Source organism: Phlebotomus papatasi, chromosome 2, assembly GCF_024763615.1.
Source record: "Phlebotomus papatasi isolate M1 chromosome 2, Ppap_2.1, whole genome shotgun sequence".
Classification (NCBI taxonomy): Eukaryota; Metazoa; Arthropoda; class Insecta; order Diptera; family Psychodidae; genus Phlebotomus; species Phlebotomus papatasi.
Window position 1 is genome coordinate 97,793,003 of NC_077223.1, and position 27,365 is coordinate 97,820,367.

At 36.0% G+C, this 27,365-nt stretch overlaps 2 protein-coding genes and 1 long non-coding RNA gene across 3 annotated transcripts in view; 1 reads left to right on the top strand and 2 right to left on the bottom strand.

Moving 5' to 3' along the window:
• Window positions 1-50: 50 nt before the first annotated feature.
• On the top strand, window positions 51-17,552 carry LOC129802620 (uncharacterized). The gene is made up of 4 exons (XR_008751809.1): window positions 51-165; window positions 15,182-16,254; window positions 16,789-17,015; window positions 17,083-17,552. It is a non-coding gene; the product is annotated as an uncharacterized LOC129802620 (long non-coding RNA).
• LOC129802616 (uncharacterized) lies at window positions 3,746-6,460 on the bottom strand. The gene has a single exon (XM_055848583.1). The coding sequence runs from the start codon at window positions 5,846-5,848 to the stop codon at window positions 4,532-4,534; it is 1,317 nt and encodes a 438-aa protein (XP_055704558.1). The 5' UTR covers window positions 5,849-6,460; the 3' UTR covers window positions 3,746-4,531.
• Window positions 9,558-27,365, bottom strand: part of LOC129802615 (palmitoleoyl-protein carboxylesterase NOTUM) — a 25,366-nt gene continuing 7,558 nt past the window's right edge. The window contains exons 2-6 of the mRNA XM_055848582.1: window positions 15,819-16,179; window positions 15,447-15,743; window positions 15,175-15,381; window positions 14,697-15,116; window positions 9,558-11,955 (exon numbers count right to left, since the gene is read on the bottom strand). Of these exons, the coding sequence (XP_055704557.1) occupies window positions 11,519-11,955; window positions 14,697-15,116; window positions 15,175-15,381; window positions 15,447-15,743; window positions 15,819-16,179 (1,722 nt within the window). The 3' untranslated portion in view covers window positions 9,558-11,518. The remainder of the gene's footprint in view (window positions 11,956-14,696; window positions 15,117-15,174; window positions 15,382-15,446; window positions 15,744-15,818; window positions 16,180-27,365) is intronic.

Here is a 27,365-nt window from a genome sequence, read left to right on the forward strand (position 1 = left end):
GTTCTTCTCTCTAATTCATTTCGTCTTCCGTTTAATGGAGAATTCTAATTTTGGTTTCTTTCATTAGGAAACCAAATCGCGGATTCAAGATTATTTTAGTGGGATTCTCCTGGATTTTAGGGGCAAATAGCGACGAGGAAATGACTTCAAGGAGCCTTCAAAAAGGTAAAATTTAAATAATTTCATGGTAGAGGAAGATGGGGCAGTTTCAAGTAGATCAAGTTTTTTTAATTAACAAATTTAAACTCAATCTTAATGACACAATTCTCAGATATAAATGATTATCCCGAAAATTTATATTAATCATTAATACTTTTTAAATGATGTTTGTATGAAGTTGCCCCATCTTCCCTAATTACTGAGCTGTAAAAATTATAGTAAGAATAGAGCTTTATAATATTTTTGCATATTTATTTCAATCGATTAATCCTTTCTACACAATTATTGCGAAGTTATACGGACTTCAGACCGAAGGCTTAGCCATCTGGCTTAATTCTTCTAATTCCTTACCATCAGGCACGATTTTTTAGAAAATTGTTGTTTAAGATTGGATATTAAGGGCAAATGATTCATTAGATTTTGAAAAATCAATAAAATTGCTTCTTATTTAGATTTTTGAGTCATTCGAGAACTGAACTAAACCTCCAGTCTGAAAGAGGCATAAGGCTTAGCCATATGGTTTAACTGCTCTAATTTCTTATGAATAACGATTTTTTTTAGAAAAATGTACCTTAGGATTGAATTATTAAAGATAAATGACCTATTAAGTTCTCAAAAAGCAATAAAATTTCTCGCTACCTAAGATTTTGATACCTTCGGGAACTGGACTAAGCCTCTAGTCTGAAGATCGCTTTAGGGGGAGATGGGGCAATATAGAAAATACAATTTTTCGTATATTTGTCGATTGTATCAACCGTTGTGGTATCTTCATTTCTTTTGTGTTAGCATTTCACACAAGAGGCGACGTCTTTATCGTAGCATGCACGAAATTCTCCGCGCACAATAACTTATTTTGTAAACATGTTATTGACGTTTCAATGAGAGCGAATGAAACCAACATCTAGTTATCTTGCTCTCTCTCATGCCCAACGCACAATAACTTTTGTTTGTAAACATGTTTTTAAAGTTGCCTATGTGAGTGAGCGAGATGACTAGATCGAAATTTCATTTACTCTCATTGAAATGTCAAAAACATGTTTACAAAACGAAAGTTATTGTGCGCTGGGCATCATAGCCAATTTTAAAAACATGTTTACAAACAAAAGTTATTGTGCGTTGGGTAAAATGCAGATACAAAACAAATCCAGATACGACAACGATCGATGCAGCCAATGATTTATAAAGGAAGCTGGGCTTCAACGTAATGTAATTTAGTATACAAAACCATTGTTGATCTAATGTAAATCATTGTCTTGACTGATATAGTAAGGTGGGGTAACTGGATCGATTTCCGAAGAGTGCTATTTAAACGCTTGTTTTTGGACTGATGAAATTGTTTTTTACTTCTTCTAAATCCATAGAATTATTCACTCTTTCATTCAGAAACATAATATAAAAAAAATTATCAAAAATATTAAAGAAAATTTATAAAATAAAATAAAGGTATTCAATCTAGCTCCAGCTCAATGTATGCCCAAAAATTTTAGTACCATGACTAAGTTAAAGATTAATTTTATGTATTAAAATTGAAAGTGCATTTCAAATAAATTGTTCCTCAATTCGACCGGTCGACGAATCATAGCAAGTGAAGTTTTTTTCACTTGAATGTTGTTCTATACTTCTGAATGAATTCATAAAAGTGAGTTTCCTTATTTATTTTAATGATTAAATAAATTTTAAGTGCTATTCATGATGTGTTAAATAATCCAAAGTTAAATCCGTGACTTTTAGTTTCGTGATTTGTTTAATTTTAAGAAAAAATGGGTGGTCGAGTAGAGGTACACTGATATTGAAGTGGTCGAGTAGAGGAACACTGCGAATTTTTGAATCATTTTAATTTTTTTATAATTTAAAACTATAATTATGACTAAATGAAGTTCACAATTAGATAAATAAGGATCTATTCTATAGTTTTAGGTAAAAACCCTATCAAAAAACACTAATTATAACGTTTTTTTTTCATAAGTTTTTCACAAAATCTATCCTTAAGTGGTCGACATGGGATACTTTACCTTACTTGCAATTTTTAGCTAATAAATTTCATAAACATTTCCATGTTTTAAAGTCAATCGGGTAAAGCAATTTCTCGATTTAAAATTGATTAGGTATGTGCGATCAATTTAAAATTAATCGCACACACTCTGGCTTTGAACACTTCATGTTTTTTTAGTTTCCATATTCTTTAATGAATCTTAACCAAGGTAAAGTGCCCTCGAGTCGACCGGTTCTTCGACTCGACCACAATATTTGACTGTTTTAATGGTGAATTTCTATAAAATTGTCACTGACTCGTATTTATATATGGAATAATTGACCTATTAATGTTAGATCATACACCAAATATTAGTGAAAATATAAATAAATTGAATTAGTTAATTTAGGGGTCTTGCTAACACTTGACCCACATTGAGGAGCATTTCGGGCTCCTCAGGAAATTTTTTGTCAGGGTACAGGTCGTCCTAGGGGCCCACGCCTACTTTTGCGAGGCGCCCCAGTAAAGCCGGGGACCAGACCCTATCTATCTCGTAGTATTTACATTTTTTGTTTGTCATTCTAGAATACGTACTTTTCGATTTTAAAATGATTTTATAATGGCTCCGGCACACCTTTTAGATCGAGAAAATTTCATGTAATCGAAATTCACATCCCTTTCTTTCTTAAACATTTTGTATATATCTATCCCAGTCTTTCGGACTCTTCTTCTTCTCTTGAACTTCACACTAAATTAAATTTAGTTTAATCGAATTTTGAGTGCAAAAGAATGAAACATCTATATGCAAATTATTTTGAGAAAGAAAGGGATGGGAATTTCAATCACATGAAATTTTACCGCTCAAAAAGGTGTGCCCGAGCCATAACTAATCAATTTAGTCGGTGGTAAACCAAGCACGATAAACACCAAAAAATCATGCAAAAAAAAATTTCACGTAGAGCTCTATCAAGTGAGTGCGAGCATATCCGAAAGCTGGGACGCTTTGCTATCTCGTTTTATTGTCCGTTCTGGTTATGATGATGGTATATCAATAATTTTGGAAACTATTACTTACATCCTTCCCTTACAGTTATAATAGAATTAGTGCATTAGATCAATTTAATTTTTGGTCATAAATTAATTATCGATGAGTTATCGTTTTGAAAGCAGTTCATACTTATCCGGATTTCCAAGATGTTTTGAATTCAATCTTTCTTTATAATAAGATTGATGAAGATACTCTAGATCTAGAGTCTTGCTCTCTCTCTTTATGGACGACTAAAGGATCAAAAATTGGAGATCAGGAAAACTCATTTTTCCTGATTCCCATCGTCGTTAAAGGGTTAACCCTTGACTTCTGAAAAACATTAGATTACAACTTTCAAAATAAGAAAGAAAATAGTTGTACAAGACATTTTCGATATGTTTCTATTTACATCTTTTTATTGGGAAAATTATACTATATTTTAGAGACCTAGCTTTTTGTATTTGATTTTATTTATTTAAATATATATAGCCAACAGACAGATCCTAGACCGCTGCGCTGTGTAGCGAAATATTTGTTAAAGGATCCTTTTAGACACTATACTATTAAATTCACAAAGTTTTAAGAGGTTTCTTTTTATATCGTTTATTTTGTAACGATAAATTATACAACATACGTTTACATTATCTAAGAACTTTTAAACAATATAAAAAAGTAATGCAGCATACAATTTTTAATATTATAATATCAAAATAAGCATTTGCTTTTAAAAGTAATTGAAAATAATTTGTTTAAAGTCTCTTTATTTTTGTTTTGGTCATAAAGTTCATTCTTATTCAATATCAGCAGTCCATTTTACCTATTTGTTATGTATAGTTTGAATAACAACATCTGTTTGTAATCTATATTGGTCAACAACTCTGTGTACTTGATGTACTTATTCAAACAACTTGATGACTATTGCTCTCCATTCTCCCTATGATTTTAGTATGGCACGAAATTTCTGAATAATCTACGCAAAATTTCATGTGAGACCTTTTAATTATAAAGCTGAGAGTTTGGAAAAGCTATCGTGGATTGTATGATAAATTGCTGAGAGAGTAGCTTGGTGTGTTCTGAAGAGCTGGAATTCTGAGTATAATTGCATGACCCAGTGTGAATTGAGTGAATGTCGCCGCCGCCGGATTGACATGCAAATAGAATAACAGCATTCCGGAGGTCGTCGTCAGTGCAAGGCTGTTTCTAAGAGAGTCTCGTGCAAAATTCCACTCACTCTGAGTCGCACAATCTGTACAAGAATATTGAAACTTCAAGAGGGGCAGACATGATGGATTCCGTGGGAGAGAATGTCTGGGAAGGTCAGTGTCGCTTGCACCAGGATCTTCATTTATTGCGGGAGGTGTCTCAATTGATTTTTAATAGTCTATGTGGAGGAGATGGGATGACTTGTAGGCCTTGTGACGATTTGTATTGATAGCAATGTCCAGGAGGCACGATGAGAGAATATAATCTACTGCCACGGCATTTGCATTGAGGCTCCAGGGTCCACTGAGCCAGATTGTGAGATTTCTATTGATTGATGCTGCCCTCTCCCTTGAAGATAGAAATTTCATATACCTCCCGACATAAGCATCAAGTGATTGGACTCCATAGAAAATCCATCCATTGTCTGATGATTCCTGACCAGACATATTTCTTCTGCCAAAGAGATTTCTCACATATTCCCTGATTTCTGAATCCATAAGATCAGCACTGGAATGTTTTTCCCAGGATTTCCATAAAATTTCACTATTTGCAACGTCTTCGGCATAGGTTACAATTAGAGATTTTCCTGTGGATTGGATTTCATTAATTGTGAAGTCAAAAGATTCTCGGGAGTCTTTTTGACGAGGAAAAGCCACATCCTTTAGTTCTCTCTTCAAAAATTCCCTAAATTCTTCATGCCGTTCACTATGTATTCCAAATCCTAGAGGAAAGGCACCAAAGTCCAGAATCACCACCTCTCCTGTCGTCTGAACAAATTTCTGAACATCCTGGAGGAGTTTCTCAATAGGAGACACCAATACATTGTCCGCAACTATCCAAAATCTTTCATTCAATCCATCACGTTGATGGTATCCAACACTAACGTCCAAGTATCTTACACCAAACACCAATTGGGTCCAGACATTAAAATCTTGGGTAAAGACAATTTGGCTGAGAAGAGGTGCCCTGAACTGAGTCTCATTGACATAACAAGCTGAACAATGAGTCCCAGGGATGAAGAGTTCTTTCAGAGGAGTATTTCCAATGAGATCTTTCATTTGAGTCTGCCACTGTGGTTGAATTTTCAGACAATCCAAAGCTACTAAATCATCTCCTGAAAATCCCGCCACAAAATACGGAAGACACTGTGTTCGGAAGTTTTTCTTGTTCCCTGAAGAATCTTGCCATTCTTCTGGTAAATCCACATGACCCAACTGAATCCCAGTCATTTCATATCCAGATGGTCGATTGTGAGTATCCATATAATAAATAGGTTGTTCATTGAAAAGTGAAGGATCCTTTTGGAATATTCCTATCCACATTTTTTCACCACATTCACTACCCCAATTTATCTCGAGATACCTCTCCTCAGTACTTCGCGCCAGAGGCGTCAAAGTCAGATAGATCATACAAGCTGGAGCAGCCTCAACTCTCCATAAAGAGTGAATCACAACCGCGAAAAAAAATCCCAACTTCTTGAGCTCCATCGCATCTCAGACTGATTCTAGAAGAAGATTCTTAAAGTACAAGTGACGGAGAGTCTTGAGAATTCAGCTAATTTGCTAAATTGACGCCCACAAAGGGGGCACACGAAGAACATTTCCGGACAATTGTTCGGCAAGCGTGTTTTAGAAATTAATAAGCTTCTTAAATTTAATTTTAGGCATTAAGAAATTTAGAATTTTCTTCAATATTGAATAAAAATAATTTCGCATTAACACAAAAGAATAAGTTTCGGATTCAAATTCTCAAAAAAAAAACTTTTTATCAAACCACTTGGCATTCCCAGCGCAATCAATTAAATGTTTTCATCAAACGTAAACCACATGAAGACCATCTTTCTAGATAAGGTATAAATTCGTAAAATACCAAAAATTTCATTTCATAATACTTTTTAATAAGAATTCGTTTTATGACTTTAATAGAGAAATGGTTTAAAACAGAGTAATAGGCGATAATAAAGCAGTATGAGTACACACGTAACATGAAGATTGTATAAACAATTGTAACATCTTCAAGACTTTAAAAGCTAGATTCTAATGTGAATTTATTTATTTTTTTTAATAAAGAAGAAAATCAATCGATTAATCTTCAATTTTTAAAAATAATTGACCTTTATCTTACCTTTGATAATTGTGTTTTACATGTATATACTTAAGCTGAAGTCCACTACATATTTTGAAACTTTTATAAAATCTTGATAAAAAAAACTAGTTAAATTTATCTAAAAAATTGAGCATTAAATATTTTACAGGTGAATGCTGAATCGAAGTATAAAGGAGACTGGGGCAAAAAGTCACAAATCGAAAATTTCAAAATTCAATATCTTCCAAGATAAATAAGATAGCGGCTTTAAATTTTTTCCATAGATAGATTCCATAGACCTTCTTTGATGTTGTATGCTTCTTAGAATTCGAACAAGGAATTTTGAAAATAAAAAATATCAAAATTTTTAGCCCTATTTTTGAAATATTTTCCTTGAAGAATATATCAATTATTATCTACTTATTATTCAAAATTTATGCACTGATGATTATTTCCTAAATGACTTGGATTCTTTGAATACGAAGCCGCTATCTATTTTAGAATTTCACAAAAGTTCTTTTTTCCAGAAATATTTTTATTAAGAACGACCACTTGGGGTAAAAAGTAACAAAAGTTTTGGAACAAAAAGTAAGAAAAACCGAAACAATTTATGATGTCTCACGGCAAAAAAAGCGTCAATGCCATGTGTCGCCGCTTGTTGTTTGCATTGGTCAAGCGATTTGCAGTTTTTTGTGTGTTTTTTTTTTCTAAAATAGCTTGAAAAGCGTTTTTATCGTTCAGATAGAGAAAACGTTGTTTTACAAAGGTGTAGAGGAATAAATTTCTTATGAAAATAAAGTGCTGTACAAAACTATATCCGCACCTCAGAATTTCTTGCTCTGACACAATATTGCAAATATATATTTAATTGTCTTACACTTTTCTTTAGAGTAACTTATTACAAACCAATTACAGTCAAAAGTAGAATTTTTGGTCGCATTTCTTAGTAATATATTTCAAATATGAAAAAATTCAACGATTTTGCACTGTTCAAAATTATATCCGCACCCCGTTTTTTCGTATCTGGCAGCCCTACTTCCGGTCAAATGTCATTTTTTCTTTAGTAATACATGTGAGTGAAAAGTTTAGTGACAAAGCCGCGTGCAAAAATACTGAACGATTTCGAAATTGGGCAAATAATTGCCTACAAAGAGGCGAAACTCTCAAATCGAGAAATTGCGAGGCTATTGAACCGGGATGAAAGTACAATCCGCCATTTTTTGAAGGATCCTGACGGATATGATCAACAACGCCATCATGAAAGAAAAAAAATTCATTTCTCAACGCACTGAAAGAAACATATTGCGCCTAGTATCAAACAATGCTCAAAGTTGTAATGCAATTAAGGCCGAATTCGGCCTGAATGTATCACGGTCCACAGTTTGGAGGGCTATTAAACGATCGCCAAACATTGTCCGATCCACAGGGTGATCCCTGCTTCGCTCCTCAAGCCTCAACACATCGCACCGCGTTTGCAATTCGTAAGAGCAAACTTGCAACAAGATTGATCTAAGGTAAACCATTTCCGAAAAATTTGTTTTTTATTCCCAGATTATTTTTTCCGATGTGAAAAAGTTTAACTATGATAAATATATTTCCTTACAAAATAGAGGAAAATTACTTTCACAAAGTTGTAGAGCGGTAAATTTCCTATAAAACTGCACTAATTAGAAATTTCTGGGGCGTTAGAGTAGTTTGTAAAAAAATAAAATATCCGTTTTGTAACTTTTTGCCCCAGTCTCCCCTAAGGATGATCCACCGTTTTCTAATGTTTAAACGAGAAATAGAATAAATTGAAACAGTGGATTAACGTTTAAACCAATAATTAGACCCCTGATTTCGGAGGTATAATTCTTGGCTTAAAGATGGAATAAATCTGTCTACATCTAATCCGTAAAATCTTGCCGAAAATACTGTTAAATGATACCATTGTCTTTGGATCTTAGTCCCGTAAAGACTCAGTTTTCTTTATTGTATCCTTTATGGCGCTGCGATCGCTTTTTCTGCAGGCACATTGTTTTACCCCTTCCCTTAAACGATATTTCCGAATGCAAATTAAAGTGAGTTGCTTCGGCAAACGAAGTGTCAGTGGGCTGGCGTCCACTGAAGGAAAAGGTCCTCTCTATGTCGCTCCGTATGAGGATTTATGGAGAGGTAAAGGTAAAACGATACCTGAAATCATATGGATATGTGCGTGCTCACTTTAGCTGAGGAGAGAGATGGGGGAAAATAATAAAAAGCGTATTGAGATATCGTTCTTTTATTGAGGGTCACCGAAGACCGGAACGTGATATCTTTTACCGTTTAAGCTCCAGGACGGTAACAGTCAAAATTTAGATTTTTTTTTTAGTAATATAAGGCATAGAATCGATACATATTGCAAGTGTACCGCAGAGTCCAAAAAGTACTCAGGCAACGCGATCGCAGCGCCATAAAGGATACAGTAAAGAAAACTGAGTCTTTACGGGACTATTTAGATCCAAAGACAATAATGATACCAAAATGATATAATCTGCACTTTAGTGGATTTAATGAAAAGAAATAAGGCTTTTACTCTATTTACAGCTTCTTAAAAAGCCAATTTTGTCTGAAATAAAAAGAAACATCCACCATACGCGACTTCAATGAGTCGCCACTGAAGCAGGAGTCACGGAAGTTGCGCTCTTTGCACCCCAAAAACATGAACATCTTTTACATCCACACATTTTGATAAATTTTGCCTCAGTCTCCCCTAATGTAATACAAAAATATTTCTGCTCACTTTTGCATGATCTTATTCGTATTTTGGGAATTAATATCTTTGGACATGAAAGCAGTATCTGTGAGATGCCAAAAGTGATGATGCGTAAAAAATTTCTAATGGGACCAATTATATGTTTCGGTGCTATTTCCGTTGGATGGGAACAAATTACTGCTTTTCTATCGTCATCGCCACGCATGGCTAAAAGCCTCTGTTTGGAATTTCACAATGTTGACTCTATAGCACTCATGGGCCTCATGGTAGCACCTTCAGTACACTCCAAAGTTCCAAGACAAAGCAGGAACATCCTCATTTGCTGATTTCTCTCATTGAGTAATTGCACATGTGTAATTGAAATAAATTGAGTACGATTTTAGGCGAAAATTAATTTTTATTCAAGAGAAAAAATTATGTTTCTTTCTTTTCTATACAATTGATTATAAAAAAAAGGGTCAACTTAATTTTCAATATATTTACATCAATACAATTTTCTTTTTTTTTCTTTTCTAACTCAACTAAGGCAGAGTAATAATTAAATTAATAATTTATTGTCTTATGTACTAACTAGAGAATCATTTCAATGGGGTTTTTGCGTGAGAATTTTCATTTTGTTTGCTTTTCGTCACATGGAAATGTTCTTTTATAAAATAGAAGGAGCAAAAGAAACTTGGGAATGAACTGATTTTCTTTCGCAATATCGTCGCGAGACAACAGCGAATTATCATATTCTGCAAGCAATAAATGACTAAAGACAGGTACTATGTTTCTTATCGTTCATTCTCCAAAGTACAATAAGAATTTTTTTTTTGTTAGGCGAAAAATACAATGAATCTCCCTACAAATTTACAATTAATTTTACTTTTATTCCTGAGGTAGATAAACTTGATAAATTTCTCAAATACCTTCTCTTGCCATTCTCCATTTATTCTCATTATTTCTCTTATCGCGTGGGAGGGGCAAAGGCCTTTGACCCCTTTGATAGCCCACTAAACCTTATAGTAATCCTACAATTGTGAAAAAGGTGTTTAAAAAACAAATCATAACAGTCTTTGTTAGAATTTAACCGAAGAAAAAATAACCTTTTTCTCAAAGATTTCGTCGTTCTTTAATTAAATTAATTTTACAATTAAAATAAATAATTTAAAATGTTAACTTACTTAAAATTACAGTGACTCTATTATTCGAGTTTTCTTTTAATAAAAAAATATATGCAGAGTTAGAATAAATTTACAGTTTTTTGCACAAAAAAAATGAACTAAGATAATTCAAAACGGAATGCGAATTATTTTAAAGTCGCATTGATAAGTGAATTATATCAATTTTGTTTGTCAATAAAACCAAACTAACTCTGCAGAAGCAACTTTGTTCGTGCCATTGATCTAATATATTTACAAAAATTGCGATGTTTAGGCAAATTATTTCTAGGAAGATCCTTCTTCCAAGATTCTCACATATCCACTTTTTGTCGGAGGTTAATTTTTTTGGAATGTGAGGTTATGGTGTTCCTAACCTCAAATAAAAAGGAAAACCCTATGAAAATTTTACTTTGACACAAATTTTTTGTTTGATTTATCACAAAACGGAACTTTTATTTATTTTTCTTTTCTTTTTGAAAAATTTAAATATATTTTTTCTTGTAACTTAAATGCATTATAAAAACTTAAACAAAAAATACAAGGAGCTTTAGGTTAAACCACAGGTGACATAATCTTCTAAAAATTGATTCTACAATCGCAAACTTTCAAATTTTTGAATAATATATCTTTTCAACGAAATTTTGGAGTCTTTGATTAAATTTTTATAGGTTAGAATTCTATGAATATTTGAAAAGAAAATACTTTGTTTAAAATCTCTGAAAATAAACCAAACTGCCTTATTTGAAGTCTTAGTTCTTAGTTAATTTAGTGATATATTGTTTCTTCAATAAGCAATTTGCGGTTTTATGCAGCATTTTTTTAGGTTATACCTAACATAACCTCACATTTAAAATAACCTCTTAGCGTCTTAGCTAAATAACAGAATGGGAGCATCTGTCTCCCTTTATGAATACTGTTAAGTTCTCGTGGAGGGTGATTCTCTGCCCTCGTCTACTTCCATCCTTTGGAAGCTTGAGGTGTCGTCAATGCAAACCCTTACAAAATACTAATCTCCTAGTAGTTTGATGCATTATAAAAAAAAAACAAAAAAAAATTGACTAGAACACCCTGAACAGGAGTTTCAGTGCATCCCGAAGTTGTAACCATTGAGATTCATTGAGCGGCACGGCAAGTGTGTCATCTCCCTGTCCAACTCCTTGTAAAACTTTACCATTCCACAAATACTCAAGGCTGGACTACGTGAGAACTTTAATGAGATCCATGTCCTTGAGAGTCTGAACATCTACACCAAGTGCCTCAGCTGCAGCTTCCAATTCTAACCCAAAGGCATTTAGAAGTTCCGAATCAGACATCTTCTTGCCTGTGATGGGATTTGTGTATGTAGGACAGGAACGATTGCACTGGGGCCAATTGCAGTGTTCAAGGAGTCGAAGATTAGGGCATTTTTCATTGTCTGGACCATGTCTCCGTTCCTGGTGCTGATTGTGATGTCTCCGCTTTTGATTGGGGTTTTTACGTTTCTTCTTCTGCCTATTGGACTTTGTGGCATTTGCCTCATCATGGACATATCCCGTAAAATCTTCACGATCTGTGGGTTTGGGCAGAGCATTGAGATTCCGCCTCAAATTTTGCTTTGGCATTTTCGTGGAACGTGCATTGTTTTTCTTGCGATCTGGAAAATATTAAGTGAATTTTAAATTTAATTGCGACATTTTTAAATATCAGAAAAGAACGTAATTGAAATATAAAACTTAAAAAATACAACATTAAAGAAAGGGAGATGCAAGATATTTTTATCATAAAGAAAATGATTCACTTTGATGAAGAAAGCGAGGAGAAATTTTCCTCTCATCAAAACAAGATTACTCTCACAAGATTGTTACATGAATTCATTCCAATAATAAAACATCTGATTAGAACGTCAAAGGTCACAAACACCACGTGTGACTCAATTTTGAATCTCAAATTACAAATGTTTTTTGTAATAATTCAGACCAAATATTTACTTTTTAGAGTATTTGTGGAAACGATATGAAACCGATTTTAACCCTTTAGTTTAAGAGATTTCAAACAGTTTTTTTTTTCATTAAATTTTCGTTTTTCAATAAATATGATTCTAAGAGATCTCAAGCTCAAGCCTTAAATATTATTAAAGGAATATCATACATTTTATATAACTTTTCGTAGTTGCAAAAGTGTGGGAACTGTTGAAAAAATGGAAGCACCTGAATAAAAAATAACATGAGACAAAAGAATTCTGTTAAGCTTCCCAAAAATTCTTGGTTAAATTTGCTTAAACTTTGTATTTAGACGTTATGATACTCATAGATCACAAATAGGGGAAAGTTATACAAGTTGGACAATTCGCCGGTACAAGTTGGACAGGGATTTTTTCTTGATAAATACAGTACTAATTTTTTATTTTCCCCAGAAACATTACACATGATACAAAAATTTAGGCATTACTGCTTAGATGGAACTTTCATGTACTTGTTTTCACTAGGGTAAAGTGATATAATTTGTAATTAGTGTTACAAGTTGGACAATTCGCCGGTACAAGTTGGATAGGGATTTTTTCTTGATAAATACAGCACTAATTTTTAAGCACAAGGAACCAAATTATAAAACTAAAGCATTAAAAATATACAAATAAAAATGAAGTACTAAATTTATCAAGAAAAAAGCCCTGTCCAACTTGTACCACTTTACCCTATCATAGACATATGCTTAAAAAAGCATAATGTTTTACAGAAACAGTGATTGCTTTTCTTTGTATTGCGTCTACCGCCGTCTTAGCGTTGGTGACCAACCTCCAGAGGCAAACGGTGGAAATCCTCCTTCATAGGTTGTGTAAGCCATTACGAAAAAAACCAAAAAAAACTATTTTTAGAAGTCAATTTAAAAAAAATGAATTTCAAGAATTGAAACTGAAACTCTCATGGTTGATAAAACCTCATCAAAATCCCTCTAAAAATGATTAAAAGTGGCTTTTAAAATTACGAAATAGGGATTTATTCTTCGAAAAATCAAATACGTTTTAAACGGTCTCTAATATTGATGGTAATATTGTGAGTATCCTAGTGGAAAAAAATTTTCGATAACAATTGAAGAAATTATTAAAATAATGGAAAATAATAATTCAATCGTATTTCGCTTTGTAGAAAAGCTTAAATGTGTTTAAAAGCTCGCTACATGGGTGGCCCATTTTTCACGGAAAGGAATAAGAGGAACTGTATAAGTGTGGCCATATTTCTCCTGATATGTTGCTATAAAGATCCTTTTCTGAATCGAGATTGATTGGTGACAAGTGATGAGAAATTTCTCTAATACAACAATAACGGTAAAGGTCCTGCAAAAAAATAGCCAGGCTTGTGGCAAAAGTTAATTAGCAATCACGAAAAACCTTTCCCAAGAATGCAAAATATTTGAATTTTAAAGGATTTTGGAGCCAAGGAGAGAATCAAGTTTAATAAAAAATGAAGACACTTTTAAAGTGCTGAATTAGTTGTTGTACTCGTACTTTTGGTCTCTTACAGACTTTCAAACGCAGTTTCAATTGTTACAAACTTACAATACATTTTTTAAAAAATTCTCTTTTCCAAAAGTAGATTCACTGGTCTCTTATGAAAATCCAAAATAAGTATACAAGAATATCTGTCGCTAGAAATTCAAAATATAAGCAAAATGTTAATAATATGCGTAATAATAAATTTCTTGAGATATTTTTTAAAGTTTTCTTAACTAGATTTCTCATCAGATTAAATAAACTATTTATTTTTAAGTATGAAAAGTGCATGAAGTGCAGGAAGTGCTGGAAGTATTGCAGAATTTTAGAGTGTTGCTAAATTTTGGAAGTGCGAAGGGCTATTCCATACAAATCTTGGAAGTGTCTGGAAGTGGTGTACACATTTTCACCCAAAAATATCTCCCCCTTGGAAAAATATATAAAAACACGATTTTTCGAATTAGCTTGAAATCTAACTAAGCCTTTCCGATCATTTCAGATTTAGATTCATTTTGTAGTAGATTTTTGAATAGATTAATTTAAAAAAAAATACTGTGACGGTGCCTTAGTTTTCGAGATTTTATAATTGAAAGATTTTAGCATTAGTGATTAGTAAGTAGTAAATAATTTAGTGCAGTCCTTTAAATTTTGAGTAAAAGCGTTCAAATTATTTTTTTAACTCTATATGCTAAGATTTTTTTATATTTTTGAATTTTTGAATTGGTATGTAAGGTCTTCTACACACTAGAGAAATTTATGTCCATATTTGCCAGCTTTTTCTATAGAAGCGTAGGTAATTTTCTTCAATATGGACATAAAGTTCTCTAATGTGTAGACGCCATAAGGCAGGTAAAAGATTCTTTCAGATCTCTTAATTTAAAAGGTTTTGTAATTCTTTGTAAATTTACCTTGGTTCTTCCTGTGCCTTTTGGGATTCTTTCCCTGTCCCTTCGCCTTTTGCTCCTTAAGTCTCTTTTGGAGCCTCTTGAACTTTCGCTCTTCCTGCTTCTGCCTCCTCAGTCGTCTTCTCTCCCTTTCTTCCTTTGTCCTTGGCCTTCGATGAACTTTTTCTGTGGATAGTTCCCAACATCTTAGAGCATCTGACAGAGTGATGTTGTTCAATTTTGTATGAACCCAGTTCCGAGTGTTTAAGACTGAATGCCCAATGCAGGCAGGTACAAAGGCTGCCGTTACATTTTCCATAGATTTTGTCACATTTGTTCCCATCTTATGAATATATTCCCATTGTTGGGGAGAATTTGGCGCCCAGACACTGTCTGCCTTCATTTGCTCCACATCGAAACGCCATTGAAAGACGAAGAGGGGTGCTAGAGGATTGGGTATATTAAAAGAAGTTCTATATTTGAGATGCAGGAAATGTTTTACCTTTCAGAGTTGGATACACATGACGTCCAAAATAGCAGCGCCAGGGTTCATTGGGGTACTTCTTGCGACAAGCTTCGGGAACAGCTCCATTCCAAAGAGCCCATCCTTGTTTTACAATATCTTTAGTCGCTATAGCTCCGGCTACGTAGGGATCTTGATCTAGGAACCAACCAGAATCACTTATACCTCTTACTGTGACCTTTAGGCCTGGGAAGAGAGTGAGAATCTTAAATTAGAGGACTGCAAAAAGGGATTATCACAGATGATGGTACCTCTTTCCTGGACCAGGAAATGGCGGACTTTGTCCAAATTCAGCATTACACCAACTCCTCCGGCTGACGATCCTGCTAGGAGCAGTTCAGATCCTTGAGTATTGCCTAGACCTAGGGGAATCAGGTCTGAAATGACCTGCCTGACTATCAGTGATCCCATAAATCGCCAACCATCCCGCGAGTCTGGGATGGATTTAGTCCCGCTCCAGGAATCACTGCTGCAGTAGGGTACAAGAACATGATTGGCATCATGCCAATAGGGGTTTTCTTCTGGATAATGAGACAAGATGCCTCCAACTGAAAGAACAGAATTGAAGATTAGATCTTTTATCTATAACACATTTTACTGGGAATTTATCTCTAATTTCGTACCGTCTTTTGTCTCTGGCCACTGAGCTGATGTCATGAAATGACGAACATTGAGCCAACGATCCCGACAGGATTTCTGATCGTAGCAATGCATCCCACCCTCCAGGTAGACAATCCATCGCCGGGAAAAAGTTGAGGAGCGCCTGAGGTAAAATCCGGCCTGGGAACCATCGTTGCACGCCACTGTGCGGTTGGATAAATTGACTCTCTTCAGTCCCGACACTGCTCGACTACGTGCCTCGGTCACCCGACGTGTTTCACCTACCACCCGCTGTACCGAGTTGCTCTCGATAAGAATGGAATTCTGACGAACAGCTGCGGCCTCATTGGCGGGAATGTGGACGAGTGTCAATGTGAGAAGAATCTGGAAGCAAATTAATGCAACAATTTACTACAAAATGCAACATAATTGGGGGATTTTAACACACCACAGGCTTCCGTAAGTACTCTTTTATCTTTTTTAATGGTAATTTTGAGTATTAATTTAAAATAATGAGCCAATTTCAATAACTTCTTTTGGGGACTTTCGCTATAAATTCGTTTCCTTCGTATTTGGGTTCACAATAAAGAATCAGTGCAATTTCACATAAAGATATGCTGAAATTTCGAAACACATATAACTATTATTAAATATTAAAATTTAGATTCAAAATGGTAAGTTCCAAGTATTTATCCTTTCAGGAATGAAAGGGATATTGTAAAGGAATGAATTTGCAGTGTCAATTGCTAAATTATATGAAAAAATCACGTCAGGATATACATAAAATCACCAAGGCACTAAATTCTATATCTAGGAGAAAATCGCTATAAAAAGTCCCATATAGAAAGGTGTTGGATATTCGTTATTACCGTCAAGGTTTATGGTAATGATGCACAAGTACATCCGAAAAAACTACAGGAAAACCCAGACTTTCGACTCACATGGTTAATAAACGCATTTTAAGTATCTCTGATAGTAACCCTTTTTTTTCAGGCAATTGGTTGCTGAAGGGAAACAGGGATCAACGACAAAATGAAGCGCATATTGAGGGAAATTGGTAAGTATGATTACACTGAGAAAAAACAGGGGTGCGATTAACTTTTTTCCTCGTAACTTTAACACTTTTTAGGTCTAAAAATATATCTACATTTTTTAATGTTAATTTTACACTCAAATCAAAACCACACTTTGGAGCTTCCCAACGAGCTTCCGGAAGATGTGTAAGTACTAAATTTTCACTGATATAAAAATCTATTTAATCACACGTATCTTTTTGATTTGCTTCAGATTTTTACAAAATAATTAACCCTCGAAAATTTGCTGAACTGCTGTTACTGAAGAAATGGCTCTAGGAATCGCAGGAATGATATCCTTCTCTATTCAATCAATGCGTGGATTATTGTTCGATTGTGGTGCTTTATAGTTGTCAAGGAAGGGCAGAAGCTTCGAAGAAAACTAACGAATCTGTGGTCATGTCCAACAACTCATGAATTCCTGCTGCACAGAATCAACTTAATTACCATACATAAGAGATTTCTCCTATAACTTCCTGGACAGCAGTGCTTCAAACATGATACCGAGCATGGTAAATATTTCCTCTGATGAGCCTTTCCCGGTCGGTGCAAGGATAATTCTGTGATTGATTGAATATTATCAACATAATATAACTTTCCGCATTTGATTTGGCCTAGAATATTTCAAACAATTCTATATTTTATGGTGAGCCCAGAATGAATAAAATTTCACAAGAACTATTATTTACTACTAAAAAAAATTAATAAAGAGGATTTAAGGGAATAAAAAAGGTAGGGTAAGTGTGCAAAATTCCGGCCAGCTTGCAATTTCGGCCATCTTTTTTGTTCCTCGAATTTCCATGAACTTTTAGATTTTACGTACTCTAGAGATTATACCATGCAAAAGAATAACAAAAAATGTAGCTTCGACAAACGAGATGACGTGAAAAAGATATTGGAAGGATTCCCGAAGGGCAAGGAAATATGAGAATGAAGGTGGCCGAAATAGGGCACCAAAGATATGTCTATATTTTTATTCATTTTAAAATGTATTAAGAATGATTTTAGAGTAAATAAAGACGGTAAACTCTTTACAAGGTTCCAAGCAACACTCTTACAAAAGAAAGAATAAAAAAAATCAATTTGTATTTAAAATATTACATTTCAAACTCGAGACTTTGACGCTTGCATGCAACTATGCCGAAATTTGGCACACTTACCCTATTTACTTACTAAAAAATGTAAAATTTTCACTAAATTTCACTTCGAAAGTACAAATCGACAGCTTCAGAGGTGTCGATAAATTAGTGGTGAGAATTATCGACACTAGCGACAAAAAATGCAAGTTATCATCTCGATTGTCCATAATCGACACTCGACAGTAGCGATGGGACAATTAAACAGAGTTATCATTTCACCCCAGGATGGTGGCATATCGTAAGTTTTCGTTCCTAAAAAGACAGGACATAGTGAAGAGATATATCCGAAGCGAAACCATGAGTGAAATTGCAAGATTTTATGGGAAAAATCACGTCTAGCTGTCAGTAAAAGTGATAAAGCACTATGGTGAGGAGGCCAGAGTTCATCCCAAAAAGTCGTCTAGGAGACCAAGATGCACTTCTGAGAGGCTGGATCGTCGCATTGTCTCAATCTCTGATAATAACCCCTTGATGTCATTTGCAAAGATCATGACCCAGTTGCAAATGGAGGGCAAACATGCTCCATCCCTTCCAACTAACAAACGTAGATTGTATGAATGTAGGCAAGCAAGGCGAGTGGATAAGAAAGCTCCGCTCCTGAACAAGATTAACCGAGCTAAAAGACCGAAAATTCAAAAATTCAGGACCTTTCAAAGCATGATCCATGTAGAATTTCATCCTAGAACGCTTTGCCACCTCTTTTTGAACAACTGAAAAAATTGTAGTGCATTTTTTAGTCAAATATTTCACAGAGAGAGCAATATATGTAATCCCTCGATTTTGTTTCGCCTCCATCGTGCTAAGGGGTGGTATTTTGCTAAAATTTTGGAAGTTTGAAGTTTCGAGTGTTTTGACTTAACCGTTTGTCCGTCCGTTAGTTTGTCTATCTGTATGTTAATACACCTATAGGTCAAACGATTAGATAGATATTTGGAACCTCGGGGGACCCTTCATATCATAGGGATAGGACCATTAACATGTCTCTCATTTTTCCCCCAAAACTCTTCTTCCCCTACAAAACCATATTTTTTGGGATTGCTCGAAAACTCGTGAGATTGTTATTTAAACTTTTGGATATCTTTTAGATCTTTTAGGTGTTGTCTAAGTAGACATTTCGTCCTTATACGAAAATACCGTCGAATCATTCCTAATAACGTTTTTTTCAAGGTCAAAGGTTAAAAAAAACTTTATACAGCGTATTTCGTCACCGAATGGGGTCATGTTTGGACGCGTTGGAAAGGTTTTGGAATTTTTGAAATGTTTGTACCGATTATAACTCGATAAGTAATTTTTGCCGAAAATTAAATGCCCAAAACTTGCCGAAAAAATGGGAATCAACAAGAGAGAACGGGTGGAGTTCACTTCCCAGGGAGAATAAAATGCGATTAATCTGCCATAATTTCAAAAAGATCCAGAGACCTACAGGATTCAGTAGAAGGGAACAAACGATATTAGCACGAGTAAGGATAAGCCATTCAAGTATAACTCACAAATATCTCATGGAGAGGACCCTTCCACCAACATGTGATCATTGTCAAAGTGCACCTACGATCAGACACATCCTGGAGGATTGTGTTAGGTGTGATTCTTTCATAATCACACCTATTTTGTATTCGCAAGAAAGAATAGATGTCGGAGGTATCAGAATGGAACAGGATCTAGGAGACGAAGCGACAAACTCCAGTATCAAAAAAATATTAAGTTAATCTGAAAGACAAAAAAGCTGCCTCACTCCTAAAGATCGCAAAAATCGGTCAACGGGCGCATATGGCGCGATGTTGTCGCGCGCCTATACAACCTCAATAATAATAATTCTATTATTCGGTTTAAATCGGTTGTGAAATAGTAAACGGTTAATAATGCTAAAATGCTTTGAGATACAGCATCTAAGTTACGTGTTTGAGCATTTCGCAAATCATGGGATCCTTTACCGCCCCTTTATTTAAAAGGATACCACTTTGTAGACTCCATTTCAATTTGAATTAAAACACTCAGAACAGCTTTTTTACGTTTTCCTTTATTTCATCCACTCTCTTTGGCGTCCAACTCAAGTCTGTCTGTCCTTCGTTGTTCGTCCGTCTTCGTCTGTTATAAGCCATCTCGCGGCAATTATCCTAAGTATCGTCCGTCCCGTCTGACCACAACTCGGCCGACCTAACTAGGGATCGACCCGATCCCAACGTCATTTTGTTTCGTCATGTCGCCTATCGTCTACTTAACATCTAACATTTTTTCTTTTTTTTTCTTTTCTTCAAAAAGTCCAGTGAACATCTAATCTAATATAAAAATACTATAACTATCAAAATTCACACTTCATTCTCATCAGTGGCGTGATCCGCCCAACTCCTGCCCTGTATACAGTCTGGGGATCTCCATAGTCTCAAATTTTTTGATTCAATAACTCCGTTATAAGGAATTTGTGTAACTTGACAGTTTTCAACATCTCTTACTACATATCGGTCATGAGGCAAAACTTTGTCCACCACGTAGGGACCCTTGAATTTAGGAATAAGTTTCTTGTTTGTACCTGCCGTAGTATCAACATTTCGTAGCAAAACAAAATCGCCCTCTTTATAAACCAACGGATTCTTGTGGATCTTCTCGAACTGCCTCAGATTTTGCTTCTGGACTTGTTCTATTTTCTTCGACGCGGATTCTCTCAGAGCACTCAAATCTCGTAGCTCATTGTTCAACTCTTTAGCATCCAAATGCTCAGTCAAATGATCTACCTCTTCTCCCCTCTGTTCCACACCAAAAAGAACCTTGCTTGGGGTGGTTCCAATTGAACGATGAAAAGAGTTGTTAATAGAAAATTCGACTTTGCTCAACTGGCGCACCCAGTCTGCATGTTGAAGAGGTTCGCTAAGTTTCCCTAACATCGGAGTAATAACCCGATTAACACGCTCTACCTGCCCGTTTGCTTGTGGGGACGCTGTTGCCACTTCTACATGGGCAATATTCCGTTCGGCAAGGAAAGACTTAAATTCATTTGAGCGGAAACAACTCCCTTGGTCTGATATGATTCGCACTGGTCGACTATAATAGTCAAAGAATTTTTTCAACGCGCAGCACACTTCCTTCGTACTTGTTGACGAGACAGCATAAATTCGCGTAAATTTCGTAAATCCGTCAACCACTACCAAAATATGCTTCCTTTTTGATACTAGCGAAGGCAACGGCCCGAGATGATCGATATGCAGAGTATGAAAAGGCACTGGGTGTTTTGGAATATTATACAAGGACTGCATATTGCTTCGCGCGGGAGTAGAGTAAAAGAGGCACTTCACACAATTTTTCACATAACTGTCAATTTTCTCTTTCATCCCCGGAAACCAATAGTGAGTGCGCAATTTCTCATAGGTCTTTTGCGAGCCAAAATGTCCGATTTTCTCATGAATTTGTCGAATCAGATTCACTTCCATTTCTCCCGGTACGTAAAAGAATAACTTCCCTCTTTGATCGCGTCTATAAACCAAACCGTCTTTCAAAGCAAACATTTTATTATCTTCCTTCTCCAACTTGGCTCTCAAATCTCTAATCATCTTATCCCTACTCTGAGTCGCACTCAGTTGAAAATCTATATCATCACAGTCAACGGCCGCTATTGGATAACATCTACTCAAAGCATCAACATGATGCATCCTTGTCCCACTTCGGTGGACTATTTTATAATTAAAGTTTTCCAATTCAAGCGCCCATCGTTGAATACGTGGGCTATCTGATCGGTGATTCAACGTCATCGCAAGTGAGCTACAATCTGTAACAATCACAAAAGGTATCCCTTTTAAATAAACTCGAAAACGACTCAAGGCATAAATTATTGCCAAAGTTTCCAACTCATACGAATGGTACTTTGATTCTGCTTTAGACGTACTTTTTGAGAAGTACGCTACTGGATGTAATTTCTGATCATTTTGTCGCTGAAGCAACACAGCTCCAAATCCCAACGAACTCGCATCAGTATGTAGTTCTGTCTCTCTCTTTGGATCGTAAATGGCCAAAACTGGCGAAGAAATCAAACGTCTCTTTAACCCCTCATAAGCCTCTACACAAGAATCATCAAAATCAAATCGCGCATCTTTTTTAAGAAGAGACAGCAAGGGACGAGCAATAGTTGAAAATCCTGGAACAAATCTCCGGAAATAAGCACAAAGTCCCACGAAAGAATGGACTTCCTTCACATTCTGTGGCGTTGGATAGTTTTGGATAGCTCTCAGATGGTCCTCGCTAGGACGAATTCCCTCTGAAGATGCCTGGTATCCCAAATATTCGATCGAGGAATACCCCAATTTGCACTTTCCCATTTGAATAATCAACCCATTCTCTGCCAAACAGGAGAGTACTTGCTCTAGCGTTTTCAAATGCTCATCGAAATTAGCGCTCGCTAATAGAATGTCATCCATATACACCACTATTTGCCCTCCTTCAATGAACTTCCGCAAAACTCTTGTAATAAATCTCTGAAATACACTGGGGGCATTCTTGAGCCCAAATGGCATTCGCAAGTATTCATATTGGCCCTCTGGTGTTACGAATGCAGTATACTGTATGGAATCTTCAGCCATCTTCACGTGATGGAAACCGCTCTTCAAATCAATCAGACTGAAAACACTCTTGCCTCTCAAATGCTCTAGGCAATCTTCAATTAGCGGAAGTGGATAGTTATCCCTAACAGTGAGATTATTCAGTGAGCGATAATCGACACACATTCGTGTATCTCCACTCTTCTTGTCTACAAGAACGATTGGTGAAGCATAAGGAGAATCACTTGGCCTAACTATTCCTTGCTCACACAGATAGTTGACAATTTCGCGAACTTTTTCCCTATCAGAATAGGCCAGTCTACGTGGGCGAAAATAAAAAGGGACATCACTTGTCAATCGAATTTTCATTTCAAAATTATCAGATTTTCTCTCTTCACAAAATTTGTCATGATAATGCTCTTTGACAAGTACTCTCAATTTATCTTGACATTCTTCAGACAAATCAGGACAAATGCTCGCATCAACCAAAGCTCCAATAAAATCATCTTGCTTTGTGAAACTATTTGCTTCAGAATATTCAATAATAAATGCCAGCAAGGTTTCATCATCCCCAAATACATCTTCTACGTCACACATTTCTTCGGTTTCACTCCCTTCATTATGCTCAAAATCCTTAACCTCTTCAAGAAAAACTTCTTCCTTTGCTTCACTCAGTTTATTCTCTCTCTCGCTCTCGAATAACTGATCTTTCTCTTGCCTCCCACTGAAATTGCTTTCCCTCTTCCCCTCTTTTAAAATAGTTTGGTCCTCAACTTTACTCAGATCTGAAATTTTAACTTCACTCTTCAATTCATCAAGCAAATTCTTTGCAGTTTCAAAGCCAACTCTATCCGCCGGTTTATAATTGGACAAAGTACACATTGTTAAATTCTTTTCTTTTGAGAAATTTTCAGGCTTCTTGGGTACAAACTCCCTATTCATAAATGTCAATTGAATCCCCAGTAGCTTCAAAGCATCTCTGCCCAACAAAATCTCAAATGGGGACACTTTGTCAGGGACAATAATTAATTCAATGGATTTGCAAACTTTTAGCAGTTGCACTGAGCAAATAATTTTTCCAAAGCTTTCAATTTTAACCCCACTTAGTCCCTGATAAGGTAAAATTGTGCACTCACGTTGAGGCAGAAGCATCTCTGGCACTTTTGACCTTTGAATTAAACTAATTGGACTGCCCGTATCCAACAGAGAAGAGAGACTGATAGTGATCCCCAAACCAGAACCAGGATTGAACGTCACACTTACCGGCTGATGAGAAAGAAGTGGCTTAGTCTCGTCACCCTCTTGAAAATTCCCATTTTCCCCATCGTCAACTGCTGCTGTAGTCTTCGGCTTCCTGTACAGTGGGCATTCCGGATCACGTTCACGTCTAGGCTTTGGACATCTCCAGGAAATGTGGTCAGGCTCGGAGCAATTATAACAACGGGGTTTATTTCCACTCTTAGCAGCAACATCGGAATCCAAAGAGGCTTTGGATGTGTCCCCACTCGAAGAAGGATCCTTCAAAATGTTTCTCTCATAGCGACGCATTGCCAACTTCAATTCGTCCAAAGTCCTGCAGCCTGCAATCATCGAGATATTTGATGATTGATCCTGAAGTCCCTCGATGATAGCGCAAATGATATCCTCTTCCGGAATAGGGTATCCGGAAACCATGGCTTGAATAGCTAAAACGTACTCTTGACAGGTCTCATCTTGCTTCTTTATCCTCTGCTTGAGTTTTTCGAGCACTTCTTTGACAGTGTCTTGCTGTCCAAATTCTTTGATGAGGGCTCTTTTCAAATCTCTCCACTCTCTGAAGCGTTGAGTACGAGTGAGAATTTTTGCTGGGCCAGAATCAATAAGACGCCGGGCAAAAACCAAACGGGATTTTGATGGCACTTCGAAGTCGTCACACACTAATTCAAAATCCTCAATCCACTGCTGGATCTTGTATCCATCATCTCCAGAAAAATGCTCCACTGCATTCTCAATGTCTTTGAATGAGCATTTTAACTGATTTTCACTCTTTGAGACACTCAAGGCGCGCAATAATCCACCCAAAATTGCAATGACATTAACGTTGTCACTCAAAGGGACGCCATGTTCGAGGTGGTTAACACTGACGCTTGACTCAGCGTAATTTTCCACCGAATTCTGGGGCTCCACTGGTATTGTTCCCCCATAATTTGACGCACTCTCAACACCTGAATCAGTGTCGGCTCTTTGATTGATATTTGGTGAGTTTTCAGAGGAGTCTCCGGCAGAAAAGCCCTTGGCGTCTTTTCTGCAATTTCCCGCCAATGGGAAGCCCACGATGACTCTCTTGAAAATTTTTTGAATCTGCATCATCGACGCTGTGGGTGGAATTTCTTCCCCCATTTCACTCAGGATTTCACTCACTTCACTCATTTTTTCCAGGCTGGGAGCCAAGCTCAACCCCACACCTGAAGTTGTAGACTCCATTTCAATTTGAATTAAAACACTCAGAACAGCTTTTTTACGTTTTCCTTTATTTCATCCACTCTCTTTGGCGTCCAACTCAAGTCTGTCTGTCCTTCGTTGTTCGTCCGTCTTCGTCTGTTATAAGCCATCTCGCGGCAATTATCCTAAGTATCGTCCGTCCCGTCTGACCACAACTTATTTAAATTTCAATTAAAAATGATATTATTTGAGATTCTACTGGTCACTTTAACGAAAGAAATTTTGCTATCTATTGCTAGATATCCGTACATCAAATATTCGCATATTATAATAATATCAGAATTGCATTTTTAAATTTCTTTTTCGTACTGAAAATATGAAGTCTATGAAGTATAAAAAATGCATTATAAAATCACAATAATGGCAATCAGGAAGTGCAACTTTTGCGCCAATATCCCGTGATGGAATCAACTTGGAATGTTTTGAGAAATACTAAGAATTCAGTCACTAAATTACTATTTCGAATCCCCACAATCTGAACGAAAATAGCCAGTAAATACCAAAGAGATGGATAAAAAAAAACTTTTGTGGGTCAAAAATAACTCATAAAATGCAGATATTTAAAAGGATTTTTTTAAAAGGCATCAAATGAAGGTTAAGAAGAATCATTTAAAAATCACACCCCTAGAACGTTTATTTTCTGTGTGTAAAGAAGGTATAGCGATGGGTGAGAGAGAGATTGAGGAAATGAAGATGTGCCACGACATTTGTCAAAAGGCGAAACGATCTTATTTCACACTCTTTGCTGAGCAGAGTCTGGGACGGCAAGGGGGTGGTGTGATGGGAGAGAAAGAAATGAGCAGACGACCTCAAGTTTATATTGTGTGGTTTGGTCAATGTGAAGGAAAGAGAGATGCAAAGTTGGGAAGAGAGTGAGTGAGAGAAGGGGGGAAATGTGTGGCTGGTGCAAACGGCGGCATTTCACTTTGATGTAATGACCAGCTCCTTGCTCGCATTCTGATCAAAGACTCCGCCAAAACACTGTTTACCTGTTTACGTTCTTCGAGTCTTGGGGCTATCATCATCAGCAGCAACAGCAGCCAGCGATCCCGCCGAGAGCGTGTCTGTGTGCTCGCGGTACAATAAAAATCCACGAGAGTGCAGAGATTTTGATCATGCAGAGAGAACGCGCCAAAGATGAAGATCACAGGCGCACTCGCTGCGCGCCAAATAGGATTAATAGGAAAGAAATCCTTCCCGAACCAGCCCTCTGCCCCATTAATTGATCGTTTAATAGCATTCAATTGTGTGTGGACTCTCTGGCTGCTGTTGGTGCGATGGCACCGGCTAAAAGAAGGCATGTATTTCCGCGGGAGACACACTTTGAGAGTGTGCTGGTGTTAAATTACCCCATGAATTTTATTACCGTAATTAAATGGTGCAATTGAGGTGGATTAATTGCAGTAGTTGAGCACTTTGGATGGGAAAAATCAACAGACGCTTTACAGTGCATTTTATTTTGTTGCCAGAGCTGTTCAGAAGGGGTCATCAGGGTCGTCAAAACGTGACTTTTAATTTTAGAATGGATTGAGACATAAAATCGAAGAAGCATCATGTATGTACCTTGCATATTAAATTGCAACAGTTACAATGATACTTATTTTTGCTGTTTAGGTATACCATTTAAGCAGGATGTTACAAAATTCATAAATTTTAACAACCCATAACAGGAAAAATATAAAAATAATATTAACCCTCTATCGTTTTTGAGTTACTCCAGAGTAGCATTACTAAAATCGATTTTACTGAGGCGATAAAGGTTTTATTTATTTAAAATTGGTTTAGTACCCTCAGTCGTTAGTCTTACTAATATTTTTTTAAGGTTTGAATTCATTTTGACCTTTTCGTTTGGTTGCTGTCGTCAGTTTTGTGTGACAGGTCAGAGAAAAAACAGCAAAATTCCTTGTGCAACATTTATCGTTTGCAAAGTGCAAGAAAACTATCTTTAGGTACTCCGAGTGTAGCAAATATTATATTTCCTGAAAGGTGTCGTCCTGATGGGGATCTTCTTCAGTGGTCAACTAAATTGTGTTTCCAGAGTCTGTCTTAGGAGTCTGGAAACACAATTTGACCACTGAAGAAGATCCCCATCAGGATCGAAAGTTCTAGGCAAAACTAAAAAAGCGTTGCACAATTCTAACTCTATACATATTATCTACTGTATATCTACAATTTTTAACTTTTTTCTTAAGAAAAAATTTTTTATTCATTTTTTTATTATTTAAAATGTTAAAAACGGCCCATGTACACCGGTTATCGCTGGTATACTTCTCTTAGGTACTACATATTGACTCTAAAGAATGTTCTATTTTAATTAATTCTTTGTGTTTTCTCACCCGAAGTATATGCTTAAC

Coding starts and splice junctions, on each gene's coding strand:
- LOC129802616 (XM_055848583.1), bottom strand. CDS start 5,848: ATGGAGCTCAAGAAGTTGGGATTTTTTTTCGCGGTTGTGATTCACTCT.